The sequence below is a fragment of the Elaeis guineensis genome, chromosome 4 (genome assembly GCF_000442705.2).
Source record: "Elaeis guineensis isolate ETL-2024a chromosome 4, EG11, whole genome shotgun sequence".
Taxonomy (NCBI): domain Eukaryota; kingdom Viridiplantae; phylum Streptophyta; class Magnoliopsida; order Arecales; family Arecaceae; genus Elaeis; species Elaeis guineensis.
The window spans coordinates 12,155,572-12,170,891 of NC_025996.2; the positions used below are offsets into that span (position 1 = coordinate 12,155,572).

General features: G+C 36.7%; 1 protein-coding gene across 4 annotated transcripts; it reads left to right on the top strand.

Moving 5' to 3' along the window:
- Positions 1 to 4,268: 4,268 nt before the first annotated feature.
- LOC105043956 (TOM1-like protein 1) lies at positions 4,269 to 13,573 on the top strand. 4 transcript variants are annotated; one of them, XM_010921687.4, is made up of 4 exons: positions 4,269 to 4,422; positions 5,649 to 6,193; positions 6,846 to 7,091; positions 12,889 to 13,573. In XM_010921687.4, the coding sequence occupies exons 2-4, from the start codon at positions 5,690 to 5,692 to the stop codon at positions 13,300 to 13,302; spliced, it is 1,164 nt and encodes a 387-aa protein (XP_010919989.1). In that variant the 5' UTR covers positions 4,269 to 4,422; positions 5,649 to 5,689; the 3' UTR covers positions 13,303 to 13,573. The 4 variants fall into 4 exon arrangements, with proteins under 4 accessions (XP_010919989.1, XP_010919991.1, XP_010919990.1 ...); XM_010921689.4 differs by having other exon boundaries at positions 4,285 to 4,408; XM_010921688.4 differs by having other exon boundaries at positions 4,345 to 4,470.
- The last annotated feature ends 1,747 nt before the right edge of the window (positions 13,574 to 15,320 follow it).

The window sequence follows — 15,320 nt, forward strand, 5'->3', positions numbered from 1 at the left end:
TCTGATTATGCTTAATTCTTTATATTTCCTCAGCTGCCTTGATTATCAAGCTAAGACCCTTTTGATCATTCTGATATCCTATGCACTCATCAGTACTGCCATCCTGATCTGTCCCTTTCTGATGTGGCATGCTTAGCTGATATTATTAGTTCGTATACTCAAAATTTGAGCTTCAAACTCTAACTTGACAATAGTAGTCTTTAAGCAGCTTACCATATCATCCATAATACAGATTTTGGCTTCCTAGCAGTAAATTCTAGACCCTTTCTATCGCTGATTTCAGTGTGTTTTTTGGGTACTTGCCTGGTGCTGTCATACCTGTGCTTGCTGTGAGATCCTGGTGGTGCTGTACGATTTTAAAAAACTTAATTCAGCCTTAACATCAAATATAGACCAAGATCCAGCTGCATACGGGGTTGAATAAGTTTCGTGGATTTATGCAACAGATTCAAAGAGGGGAGAAAAAGCATTGCATCTGGAGGTCACGTGTACAGATTGCATCATAATATTACTATTAGAGAAGCCTGCAGATGGGCTATAAGTTTTCGTACTCAGCAGAGCTCCCACTGTATGTGGAAGGAATAGTCGCTTGGAAATCAATTGCTTTCGGTCAGTTGCGATGCCGTCTTGTATCCAATGGAATGCAGATCTTGATATTGAAGATGACATGGAGACTGTTAGATTACCCATTGAACACATGCTGAGTATCAACCTCTTCATGTCAAGCCATTACTTTGATCTTTGTTCAAAGTGCAGCTCACTGAATTTTGGTATCGAGGCATTGGTTCTGCTAGTAACAGGGAAAAACCACCTTGCCAGCTTGCTTCTCAATAGGCATTATCAATGAATCACCTGTATCCAATGCTGTCTGATGTCTGCTTTACTGATTCATCTGTCATGATATAGAAGCAATCAAGTATTCTTAGATGTTTCATTTACCCATATGGTTAGAATATGTGGATTGTTTACATAACTGCTTATTTGTACCAGTCTTCTGCGACAGGAAGGAGGATTTGGTTGTCCTGCAATTGAGGCATTGCAGTTCTTAGGGACCACCATAAATCCATGAATGCAGCATGCTGTGTGCATGAGGCTGCGCACAATCTGGTGCAGCTGTGACCTATACTGCTTTGATCCCACCAGATAGGATGGACAATTTCACTGCATGGATAGGATAGGCACGTGAACATTTCACCCCAGCTGATAGCTGACGCAGACCTCCAGCATGGTAAACATCAGTTGTGATGGCTCTTTCCATGCGCCTTCCTGCCATTTCCTTTGCTCATGCCTTCATGGCGAGGCTTTTGGCTGTTCGTAGGGCATTTAAGAGGGCATTTGCTTCCAAATGCCTACACGAGCGCATATGGATTTGGCTAATATTATTTCCAAGCAGATACGTCCTTACGAGAATTAATTGATTTCCATGCCATCCTAATCCCAAGCAGTTGTAATTCTGCTGTGGGCACGTTGGCATATTGCAGCTGTGCTGATAGGGCTTGAGATAGAGTTCCGATCTTGATCACTTGGTTGCAGAAATGGTAGACTGTATCTGGTTGATATCATATTTTGATTCATTGCCAGTCTTTTTTTATTAATAGACTACTGCTGGTTGACATCATATTTTGAGCATTCCCTGTCTTTTTTTATTTATCAAAAATGGAAAAAAACCAAAAAAAAAACCGGTGAAAGTTTTTCTGATGGCAGAAGAATCAATCCACTAGTTGGCATATTTGGTATCATGTTTTTTTCCCCCAAAACCCACGAAGAGAATGGACATCATGTGCTGTCAAACCCTTATATTTCTTTTAAATTGATAGTAAAGTCTTTAGAGATTTGCTATCTCCAACATCAATCTTTGCATGGTATTCCAATAGTTATAAGTATCAAACAGGCCATATATTTGTTATAAGTATTCATTGGCGAAGGCAAGCCCTGCTTAAGGCAAAATGTTTTGGTTTTAGGGTTGTGAATATCTCGCTTGCAGTCCCAATCTCAGGACAAGGGTGCCTGCGGACAGTTCAACAGGGGTTGATAAAGGCTGCCTTTCAGATGCCAATAATGGATCCATAAATCAAACGTGTATGGGTCAGGGTGGTTGATGTGTCTGGCCCTGAGTTTGCTAGACGTATCAGAAATGTTAGGCTGACACGCTGGCTTGGTCCATTGACACCTAAATTTATTTTATGCTTGGTATACTTTATTGTCAGTTCTAATTATCATGTTCCTAATGTATCATATGTTTGACAATTCAAAGCGCAATTTTCTTGCTTTTCTACTACTTGCCTTACGTGTTAAGCTGCATTATACTTATTTATTTACCTTATTGATCATTAAAAAATTCTCTGCAAGCCTGTCACTTGCAGGTGCAGTAAAAATCTAAGGTATACTTTTACATATCATTTCTTCATCCACCTCCATTAATATTCACAGATCATGCTCTCTTATTTTGGGTTTATTTGGGAAAGTTGGCTCATTTAAGTGAAGCATGAGCCGTGACTGAACATGTGCGACCCCTCATGTCAAGTGTTTAAGCATGACTTGCCAAGCTTGAAGAGTGCAATTTGTTTACGTCAAATGAAAAATTATAAAAAAAAAAAAAAAATTAGATCTACTTTACGGACGATAATGTGAGATATTCCTACTAAAATTTTCAGTATTTTCTTTGCTAATTTTTGCGGATGTATCCATTCTCTTTTGGTTTAACAAATCTATGGACGATATTATGAGATATCCCTACTAAAATTTTCAGTATTTTATTTGCTAATTTCCGTGGATGTATCTATTCTCTTTTGGTTTAAGTTATCCAATTCAAATAAAAAAAAAAAAAGGAGAAACTGAGTTCACACTTAAAACTTTTGGTTAAGACAAATTTTACCATACAAGCTGAAACGTGTTTGGATTTGTATCTTTTATGTGAAAGAATGGTTGATTTTTTTTATAACACCAATCATTAGATCACATCTTATATGGATCTCTTCCATTCTCTTGCATAGATGTCAATATGGATATTGCGCAATCGAACAGATGATGTTGTGAAAAATAGGGAGTCATTCTTTCATGTAAAAGACACTACCTGGACCTTTCCGAATGAATTCGAATGTGTTAAGGCTCTTTGGATCGGTCTTTGATGCACGATGGAAACTTTACCATACATGATGAAACATGTGATGGCATTTCCAAATCTTAAAGTCCGATGTGCATGGCACTTTGGAGTTGACCTTTAAGATAGCACATGAACTTCATCATATAGGATGAAACATGTGATTGCATTTCCAAATCTCAAAGTCCCATGTGCTTGACAGGGAAGCTTGGATTTCATGGAAGATCTAAGCTGCATTTCTGGATTGAAGTGTTGGGCAACAGTCAATAGGCGACCTGTTTATATATATATATATATATATATATATATATATATATATATATATATATATATATAGGATGAAACATGTGATTGCATTTCCAAATCTCAAAGTCCCATGTGCTTGACAGGGAAGCTTGGATTTCATGGAAGATCTAAGCTGCATTTCTGGATTGAAGTGTTGGGCAACAGTCAATAGGCGACCTGTTTATATATATATATATATATATATAGCTTCCATTTCAATGCCAAATTATAAATGACCAACTCAAGATGGCCTAGTTAGATGAAGTTTTTGAAAGAATATATATTTTTTTTTATTTGAAAACCAAGAGGAAGTGTTAGGTTTAGACTCGGAAAATATCAAATTTTATATGGGCCCGACCCAAAATCTAATTACAAAGAAATAGAGTTTAAGCCCGAGGACTGCCCATGATCAGCTCTGACCACACCCAACCTCTTGTCTCCTGAAAGAAGCTAGAAATTATACCATTCGCTCCATGGTAACCCGAGCTACCTGCACCACCAGGCCATCCTCCACGTATGGTGTACCCGTGTTGCATTGCCCGGGCTGCCCGCCTCCCGGTCGGTCAGCAGCACCTTTCAAATCTTGAGCTAGAATACCCACTCCAAGTCTCCAACGGGTAGATGAATCATTCTTTTACCAACCCCAAGTCTCCAATGGTAGATCAATCATCCTTTCGCACGAAGGATGCAACCCGAACGCGTCTCCAAGTCATCCTCTCTCTCTTTCCAGACAAATCGGTTGGAAAGCGCAAAGCTTCCACAGTAGCCCAGCCCAGTCCGGCCGTTTACTTCTCCTTCCAGCTAGCCCGGTCAACGAAGCCCGCGCGTACGATCCGACGGCCCACAAGCTAATGCCGTCCTGATCCAACGGGTCATATCCTTTCAACCTTAAAAATAGAGTCATTAACTATTTATTATAAGCGGGCAACTATCTATCAACAAGAAAAAGCCGACGGAAAAGTAAGAAGTTTGCAAACAAACCGACTCCACCTCCAAGGCGGAAGCAGCAGCTTAAGAGAAGGGGTAAGCAAAAGAAGGTAAACGTCGTCTATTCTTCTACTTCTTCTTTGGCATTCGATTCCGAGGTATTATTTATCAATTTCAGATCTGTTTTTTCTTTTTTCTCTCTCTTTTTTTCTATGCTTTTGTTTTGGTCAGTAATCGGCTTCTCAATTTGTAGTTCTTGATCGTTTCAAAGCACAGTTGCTTTCCCTTGATGTTGATCCTCGGGGCCTATATCAGCGTCATGGATTTTGTTATAAAGATGCGAATTTTTTCTGCCATCCGTCTGTTAATCTGCCGGGATTTCTTAGATTTGCTGGATTTCTTGTGCTCAGCTGCGATCATGAGGTTTTATCTTTCTCAATATGTTTTGATGCACCCATAAGAATTCGTTTTTGGTGGAGACTGATGTTATTAATTTCATAACTGTCGATTGTTTCGATTATTATAATCCAGCAGGTTCGGTTTTTAGACATGGTCACGTGCTTTTTGAAACCCTAGATATCTTCTTTTAAATGTTCAGTTGGTTGGGCTATCTAGGGTTCGATGTTATGAAGTTTTACGGAAATATAATGGACGTTATGTGGATTTCAATGGGGCTGCAAGCTTAACCTTCTTTTGCTGTCTATGGAGTGGCGTTTACTTAAGGCTTTGCTGGCTTTCAGTGCATTACCGAAGGGGAGATCAGTTGGCACCATTTAAGTTTGTGGCTTTTAAATTAAATACTGCTTTGTTCTCATTGGAGAAATTGGACACTCGAATCATCAGATTAGGAATTGCATGTCAACACTCTAATCTTTACTTATTAATCTTTTTTTTTTTGGATGGTTTTCCATAATCCTGTTTTCCGATTCATCCTGAAAAGTGGTAGCTTGTCGTTAAATGTCTACCTTTTCTGCCATTACATGTTGATAGTTTTTTGTTGTGGTCTATTGTATGTATTATAATTTCACCAAGCTTCTTGATTCCACGAGCGTGATAGCTTTTGTCATGGTCTATTGTATTTATTATAATTTCACCAAGCTTCTTGATTCCACGAGCGTGTGTATGGATTTAAAATTGTAATATTTTGTTGATTTCCTGTATGTTAGATAAAAGTTATCTTTTATGGGTAGGCATTGATTTATTTGAGTTAAAAGTTAAAATTTTGAAGTTCATTCCACATGTCTGCACATACTGACATAGAGATCTCTTGTCAAAGTTTGTGTGCTTAAAAACCTAACCTTGAGTCATCTTTTCCTCCTCATAATTTTGGTTAAAGGGTCAGTGCTGCTAACGGACATTTGCTTGGGATACAAAGTCATGGATAAAGTCAATGCCTTTGGGGAGCTTTTAAAGAATAGTGGAGCTGAGGTGGGCAGGAAGATGTCAGCTGGCATGAGCTCTATGAGCTTTAAGATGAAGGAGTTCTTTCAAGGTCAGAACCAAGCAGAGAAGATTGTAGAGGAGGCCACCTCGGAAAACCTGGACGAACCTGATTGGTCTACCAATCTTGAGATTTGTGACATGATCAATAGTGAAAAAATCAATAGTGTTGAGTTGGTTCGTGGCATCAAGAAGCGAATCATGTTGAAGAATCCTAGGGTCCAATATCTTGCTTTGGTTCTTCTTGAGACTTGTGTAAAGAACTGTGAGAAGGCTTTCTCTGAGGTTGCTGCTGAGCGGGTCCTTGATGAGATGGTCAAATTGATTGATGATCCTCAAACCGTGGTGAATAATCGTACTAAGGCTCTTGTGCTGATTGAAGCATGGGGAGAGGCAGGAGATGAGCTTCGGTATTTGCCTGTCTATGAGGAAACTTACAAGGTACCCAAATCCTACAAATTAGACATCCAATAAAATTTTATTTAGAAAACAAGACACTTTATAATTTCAAAACATGCAGAGTTTGACATGCAATCCTTGCAAATAAAATGCAATGCAGAAGAGGCTCTAAATGGTTCCTTCTTTTTCTATTTTTGCCATTATTTATCTGCTGCATATTTGGAAAGCTTATGAGGAACCTCTGATTTTGCCATTTATTACCGGCATTAATCTTTTTCAAACAAAAGACGGTCCACACTCTTTTGTAGGTCACCATTTCTGAGCTTCATTGTGAACAACTTGCTTCATTCGGGAAGAATAACAAAGTGTTTTGCTTAAAATAATTGAAAATCAACTTTAATTGTTCTATATTTAACTCTGTATATCTATAGTGCACTTTATATTGTGAAACAGATTATCTTAAAACATTTACCCATGCCTTACCTTTAATGCTTGGTATATGGACTCTTTGACAGTAGTGAGTCTGCCAGAAAATGTCAGAGACTGACAACTTGGTATCCATGTTCTACTTTGACTGATATGTCTACATCTAAGTGGGATATCCTTTATTAGATGTTTGCTTTAAGATCTAGAGGCATTCTTCAGCTTGATGGTTTTCATCCAGTTCCCCTTGATGGTTTTCTGTTACTTGTAGAGCTTGAAATCTAGAGGCATTCGTTTTCCTGGACGAGATAATGAAAGTTTGGCTCCAATATTTACTCCACCACGTTCAGTTTCTGAGACAGAATCATATGCCAGTGGGATACAGCTGAATTACCGTGATGTTCCTGTGCAAAATTTTACTGCTGAACAAACCAAGGAAGCATTTGATGTGGCTCGTAACAGCATTGAACTTCTATCAACTGTTTTATCCTCTTCTCCACAGCAAGAGGCTTTAAAGGTAATTTAGTTTCATCGAATAGTTATTTAGCTCTACTCCTTTTTTGCCCTCTGTCATAGAGAATAGCTGATATGCAATAACATCATATTTTTTTATTATATTGTTCACCTAGAGTGATCTTTTATCCTCAGCGTATATTCCAGTCTTCCGAAATGGCAAAAAATAATTCATAGAGCTGATGCATTACAGCTAGATAGCTGTTGCTATACTCTTGGCTTATTTTCTGCTCCTCATCCCTTAAGCCTTTAGTATTTCCAGCTTGACAGATATTTTGAACTTTTCAAAAAACAATATGACATAACATGATAAATAAACTGATATTCAAGGCAGTTGCTGTTATCTGCTTGCAGCGTACTTAACATATCAAATGAATTAGAAATGGAAATTCACATTTCTCCTTTACTTAAAAATCAGTTGTGCCTTTTGTATCACTGTTTTGTTTAATCCTATGGTAATCTTGAAGGATTGGGTGAAGACCTTTTCTTTGCTCACTTATTATGTAGGATATTATGCCATAAGTATATCATATTGTGAATCTCAAAACATGTTATTTGTTATATATATATATATATATATAGGGCGCGCTTTATAGCTCAGTGGAGCCATCAGCTCCTTGCTTTACTCGAAAAACTCTTTTACAGCCCACTACATTCATTGTTGGAGAAGGAGGAACCAACTCCCAGGTTTGATTTTTAAGTAGTGCATCAAACTCTTCCATCATGGCTGCACGCCATTCTTTTGATTGTGTTGCTTGTGTATAACATGTTGGTTCTGAGGGAATACATATATATACATATATATACATATATATACATATATATACATATATATACATATATATACATATATATACATATACATATATATACATATATATACATATATATACATATATATACATATATATACATATATATACATATATATACATATATATACATATATATACATATATATATATATATTGGTAGCTTACCAATTAAAGGCATAGAAAATTTTTCCTATGACAAATTTGGGGGCTCGGGCTGTTTGGAAGAAGCCGGCGAGAGAGGCCAAGCAGAGAGTTTGGGGGGTGGGGTAGTGGGTTCAGGTGTTCCGATCCTTGTCCCCAACCTGCCCCGCTCTCCTCACCTATCTTGCAGGATTCCTTGGGATTTTTGCAAAGAGACCCTAAGCAGGATAAAGTATACCATATATGCATTGAGCTTACATTGTGAGGCCCAACATATATTATTTATTTTTATGTCTTCTTTAGCTAATGATTAAAAGCAAATTGGAAAAAAAAATCCCCATTTACTTTTAATCCTTGTTTAGTAAGAAATCATGCATACTGCGTTGAATCCTCCAAGCATCATCCTTGCCTCTCCCAACACCCCCCACCCCCCACCCTCCCCTTTCGCTCTCACTCTTCTCTCAATCTCTTACATGCTATTTGGATACATAATGAGAGAAAAGAAGAGGAGAAATGAGAGAAGAGAAAAGAATAGAAGGTAAGGTGATTCACCAACTTACAAGCACAGAGAGAGGAAAGTTGATTTGGGAATGAAAGTAAATTGAAAAAAAAAAATCACATCTCAAGCATCCTTTCTTTGTTCCCTATAACTCTCCACATTTGGAGTGAGCTTGGAGAGAAACCTCTTCTTTCATTTCTCTTCTTTTTTTGTCTTTGATTGATTATAGAAATGGATTTTGAATCTCCTGTAGTCTTGTTCACTACTTTTTGTATCCAGGAGGATTACAAGACCCATTGTGGACCCACTAGGCTACTTTGGGTATGTTTGGACATTGTCTGGGAGCAAAATCCACGACATCCAGGGTGAGGCAAAACTTATTGAGGGCTTAACTTCCATATACAATGTCTGTTCTTAATGTGTTTCGTCCCTTTTTTTCTTAATTGGGTAACTTTTTGGGATTTGCAGCTTGACAACCAAATAATGGGACCCTTGAGTTTTGAAAGATCCAATTTGTGGCCATCTATCAAACTCGACTTGCTACTTATAATAAACTCTTACTTGAGCATAACTCATGATTCATGAAGAATAAGGTAGCATGATAGAACATGAAGTTGATGCAAGAGTTGAGATTTAACGTTGGAAATTTTGGCAATTTTGTATTTTCTACTTTCTGGAATTTCAACCTCTTGGCTAGAAGAGGGAGTTTGACTCAGATTAGGAGATGGAGACCTCACTAGTATAAGTAGAGGCCTATATCACAGTTCTGAATATTGGTTTTGAACCAAGTAAATAGGGCAAAAACCAAGCTTTCAAGATTTCAACAAGAATTTTTTTCTCTACCTTTTCTTATGTGAGAAATAATAGTTGAGCTAGTTGAAGCAAAAATTTCTCTCTCCATTCAAAGGGAATGTTAAGTTGACTTTGTATAATTGTATCGCTATAGACATGCTCGGGGGTGTTCATTCATTCACATAGGAAGTTCCCTTGACCTGTGATGAGGGCTTTTGTGGGACTTGTGTGGACTGGTGCAATATACAAGGGTTGGTGGAATCATGAACCTATAAACTTTATGTGGCTAAATGAAGCGCCATAGCATATTTCATCATTGTATTGTGTGGAATCTTAAGTACCGTCCTGTAATTGCCATCAAGGTTTTAAATTCCTTTGGTTGAGGTCATCTCAGATTTTCCATGGAACTTGACACATCGCTGTCTTGCCCTGTCCTGAAACTTAGAACGGGGGATCTCCCAGGATGCACTGATCAGGCTGTTGGGATGATGGTGAGACAGTCCTATCCCAACACTTCGAATGGTACCTTGTCCCTTCATTATGTGGGGCGTCCCATAGGGATTTGAAACCATGCTTGCCATATGGGGCATATTGTATTGACTTGACATGATATAAAAGGCTCGATAAGCTCTTTACTAACACATGATACATGTATTGTGAACTCGACTAGTGTACTGTGTCAGTGTCTGGTCATACCGTACCATTACTAGTATGGGCCCGATAGTGAGACTTAAAACCTTATGGCCGTGAATCTTTCATAGACCAAGCATCCTTAAATACATATCCAATTGAATACTAGGGACTTGAATCCCTAGATGGAACTAGAGCGAGACAAAAAAAAAAAATCTTGTTGATGATCAAACTGTAAGTGTGTCCACTTCTCTCTTTTTGCTCTTTTTATATAAATTTGATAGAAGAAAAAAATTATTGCTGGCTGATATTTCTGCTCAATCAACATAATAAAGAGAGCAGATTTAAGGATTTGTTTTTGTTCTTCCAATGCATGCTTTTAATTTAATGAAAAGAAACCCCTTGTCATGCAATGATTGGAGGTCATATATGGAGATTCAAAACTTCCCAGCTAAGGGGTATCACTTACTTGGCCAAACTGGCTGGATCATGCTGGAGCAGGGAGGGCTAGATTGGCCCCATATGAATGCTGAACCAGTTGACCGCCAATACTAACAGGAACCCCTGAAAATGGCTTTTTTTTTTTTTTTGCCTTCCCTTTTACCTATGACAGAGTTTCTGATGAGAATAAGGAGGTCTTGTACAAAGTAATTGCTGAATTTTGGGCCAAAGACCAACTTTGAGCATTTTCTTTTTAAAAGAAATTCCTAAAGCTTGGTAAATTCATCAGCTTGTAAGAGTAGTTGTAAACAACAGGAAGGGCACTCCATAGGTATAGCAATGAGCACCCTAGGATACAAATATGTCAGAAGATTAAGTGGTAGTGGAGTGATAAGGAGAATAATTAATAGGGTTACAAAAAAAAACCTCCATTAAATTATGAGATATGATCTAGAATTCTAACCAATTAATAAAATGGTTCTTGGTTACTCCTGTTTTATATCATTCTCTATGATTCTTATTATGACGTTCCCTTACCTAGCTCTATTCCTGTTCCATCCAAATGTTGTTGAACTTGAACCCAATATATCTAGGACTTGTATGAATGGCTTTGATCTTTAGGGTTTTAGAAAATCTATTATTTTGTATGAATGGACTTATAATTCAATCAAATATAAGAATACATTTTTTGTTAAGCATTTTTATTTTAAATGTACTTTGAGATATATCTTTAGAGAAATACAAGTCACTCAACACAAAAAGAACTCGAAGATCACCTGATAATTGGTGAGAAGAAATCAGTTTTGTGTGAAGGAAGCAGGAGGGCAAAATTGATTTTTCTTTGGCTACTTTGTTGTACTTCTTTTGGTTGAATTACTAATATTAAAATCATAGTTTTATATGTGATGAGCTTTGCTAATTATAATTTATTAGCAAAAAGAATGGATGATTAATATTTTCTTTATACTTGGAATTGTCTGCAAAGCTAAGATACAGAATGCTTTCATAAAAACTTTATCTCTACAAATTCAAAAAAAATGATATAAATACTCTTCATTTGATCTCAGTATATCTAACAATTTATTATCCAATGTTACGATTTTATTAGATTAAATTATTACACAAATATACAATACAATTTTTGTCTCAATCTTAACTATGATAGAGGAGGATAGCATGAAAGAAAGTTGATTACAAGAATGAGTTTCAGAGTTTGGTTTCCTTGATGCCTTAAAGATGTTGGTTTAGATGCAACTGACTCAGCTTGCATATGTTGCAAATACGTGATGGGGATTCATTTTGATGCTTTAGTCCAATATCACAATTTAAAACAAAGTTTGTAGGTGTGAATCTAAATTGTGATAGAGGAGGGTGGTATGAAGGAAATTTGATTCTGAGAATAATTTTGGTGTTCTAAAGGCCTAAAAGAATGTTATGTTTAATTTCTCAATGTTTAGACATACCTCACTGGCCTTTAACATGTGCAGGGGGTGTGGATGTTTAGTCTAATATGGGTACGTAAGTCATATGAATTGTAATGAAGGTAGGTGTGGCTTTTTATCAATTAAATCATGTGTTAGATCGGGATTTAAGAATACCATCCATTGCCATGACCGCATGGAGCCTCATGTGCCATGCTTTATGAGAAACATGAATCTATTAGCTTTGTCAAATATAGGGGATACTTCATAGTTAAATTTTCAAGGGATGAATGTTCTGGACTGAGTAGAAAGAGTAAGAACATTGGTGGCGAAGGTACAATCTGTAGTACATCATGGTGTTGGAGCAGTGGTGATTCCTGTTCATGGTGTAAACTCTTCTATAATTGGATTAAGTCTTGAAAATTTGGACTATGAGTCCTATAATCGTTGCTCCCAAAGATATCTCTGCCATTTCCGGGTTTCTTTGTAGGAGATTGGATTGGATCAACCAAGCTGCGGAGCTAAAGTAAAGGGGCATTTCTGCTCATTCATCAGAGGAGTACAAAAGAAAATTTCCCCTAAGATGACTTATTAAAAAAACTTTCCTAGTCCAAACCAATCACTTGCCACAAAAGGTTTACTTCATCTTGCTAATAAGTGATTGTCAGAAATTCTTTGCATGTTTTTCCTTTCACTCCTCTAAATTTAGTTCTGTTGGAGAAATCAAATTCTGCTTCCACTTTCAATTCAATCAGTTAGTTATGAAGTGAGAATTCTGTTGGTACTGTTTCTGTTCAGATAATTTGTTTCTGCCACACCGACAATCGGCACAATCCATATTATCTTTTCCTGTATATTTGCTGAGCTGTAAAGTGTCCTGTCCTCAAATATTTGCCCTACCTATTATGCATTCTGTTAATTTTTTTTTTTTTTTAATGTTTCTTGTGCTTTCTACTTGATCTTCTTTCTAAACTGCAAATTATAGTAATACTGAGGACTGTTCAGGCATGTGCTGCAAAAATTTCTTATGCCGCAATTTGCTCAATTCCTTTCTTCTTGCAGGATGACTTGGCGACAACACTCTTGCAACAGTGCCGACAATGTCAGAATACCATCCAGAGAATTATAGAGACTGCTGGTGACAATGAGGCACTGCTATTTGAGGCCTTGAATGTGAATGATGAGCTCCAGAAGGTCATCTCCAAGTATGAAGAGCTGAGGAAGCCTCCTGTTGTGCATTCTGAACCAGAACCAGCAATGATACCTGTTGCGGTGGAACCTGAAGAGTCTCCTCGAGTCAGCAAAGAAGATGCCCTCATCAGAAAACCGGCAAGTTCTCGAGCAAGGTCAGGTGGAGATGATGACATCCTGCATGACCTTGATGAGATGATCTTTGGCAAGGGAGGGAGCACATCCGAAGATCAAGATCCAAAAAAGAAGCAGGAGCAACAGAAGGATGATCTGATCACCTTCTGAGGGTTATCTCATTAATATAAAAGCCTGGTGGATTGGTGCTTATCGGCCTGATTTGGTTATAGCTTATTGTTTTTCATGCTTTTGGAGAAAGAATCATTCTATCTGAAGGGGAAATTCTTATAGTGACGAGGGGCTTGCTCTTTCCTCCTTTTTTTAAGTTTCTGCAATGTATTTATGAAATACCGGACCAGAGCTGGAGCTTCTGCACATTTCTGTAAAGACATCTGAATTCTTGTAGCAACCTCATGACTTGTTATCGGTATGCATGCAATACATGTGCATCCACGGACCTCAAAAAGAACGTATCACCAATCAAGATTGCCAAAGGTGATGAACAATATCTTATCCTCAGGAAAAGAAAGAAATACGGTGACAGACAATAGCAGAGCAGCAGGACCTGAATGGAACTGGCAGCACATCGTGCTCTACGATTCGTGATGTCACGATGAAATTGTCGCATGTAGGGGTGATGGTTGGGCTTTTGGATTTTGATTTACGTCTGAGGGAGGTTTTGTTTCCATTAATTTGGTTGGTGGGCAGTGTCCATACGTAACGCCTCAGATATTTTTTTGTCGTCCTACTCGTGGGATCTTCTAATGCTTGGCTTTTTTTTTTTTTTTTTAGCCTTTTTGGGTACCATCTTCTGATGCAGCGCTGGTCGCACATCTCATTCCTGGATACACGACATGCACATCGCTCGTTCTATTTGACGGATTTCTCTAGTCGCGGCAAGGCCCATACGGCTAAGATGATTTTGAGAGTAATTGCTCAAACTCGTGGGCAGCCTTTGCTTTACGAGTTTGAAAATGTCAAATTAATTTATGTACTTCACCAAGAGTGCTAAACCATCGGATCACCCGAGTTAGGATAAACCATGTACTTGAGGGGTTTGGCTTTATTTTGGCATATATCTCTAGAACACAGATGGAATGCTACGGTGTTTCAATCAGTATGATTGAGTAATTCTTTGTGCACCATATATGATACAATAAAATTGATGTGGAGCATACTATTCAATCACATGGGATCATGTAGTGCAATTAATAATGAGACGGATATTTAATGCTGCTTAGTCTTTTTTTCTATTAGATTTTTGCTAATGAGAATATTTTTTTTCTCTGCAGAATAAAGAAAAAATAATAATATTATTTTCTGATACCTTATTAACTTTTTATAAATATATATGACATCCTGAACAATATATATAACTTCCTGTGTCTTTATATGATATCTTGAACAATATATATGGCTTCTTGATATTTTATATGATTTTCTGTAAATATATATGACATCTTGAATAATATATATAACTTTCTGTAAATATATATGATCTCTTAAACAATATATATGACTTCCTGTATCTTTATATGACATCCTGAATAATATATATGATTTTCTGATACTTTATATTATTTCTTGTGCATATATATATATATATATATATATATATATATATATATATATATATATATATATATATATATATATATATGACATCCTGGACAATATATATGACTTCCTATGAATATATATGATATTTTGAACAATATATATGAATTTTTGAATAATATATATATAATATCTTGAGCAATATATATGACTTTTTATGTGTTTATATGATATTCTATTGGTCATTATGACTTTCTGATGCCTTTTATGACTTTCTGTTGGTTATAATAATCAACAGGATATCATATAAAGACACAGGAAGTCATATATATTATTTAGGATGTCATATATATTCACAGAAAGTCATATATATTATTCAGGATGTCATATATATTCACACGAAGTTATATAAGGTATTAGAAAGCCATATATATTATTTAGAATGTCATGTATATTCACAGAAAGCCATATATATTATTTAGGATGTCATATATATTTACAGAAAGTATATATATGTTATTCAAAATACATATATATTGACAGGAAGTCATATATATTATTCAGGATGTTATATATATTCACAGAAAGTCATATATATTGTTAAGAATATCATGTATATTTACAGAAAA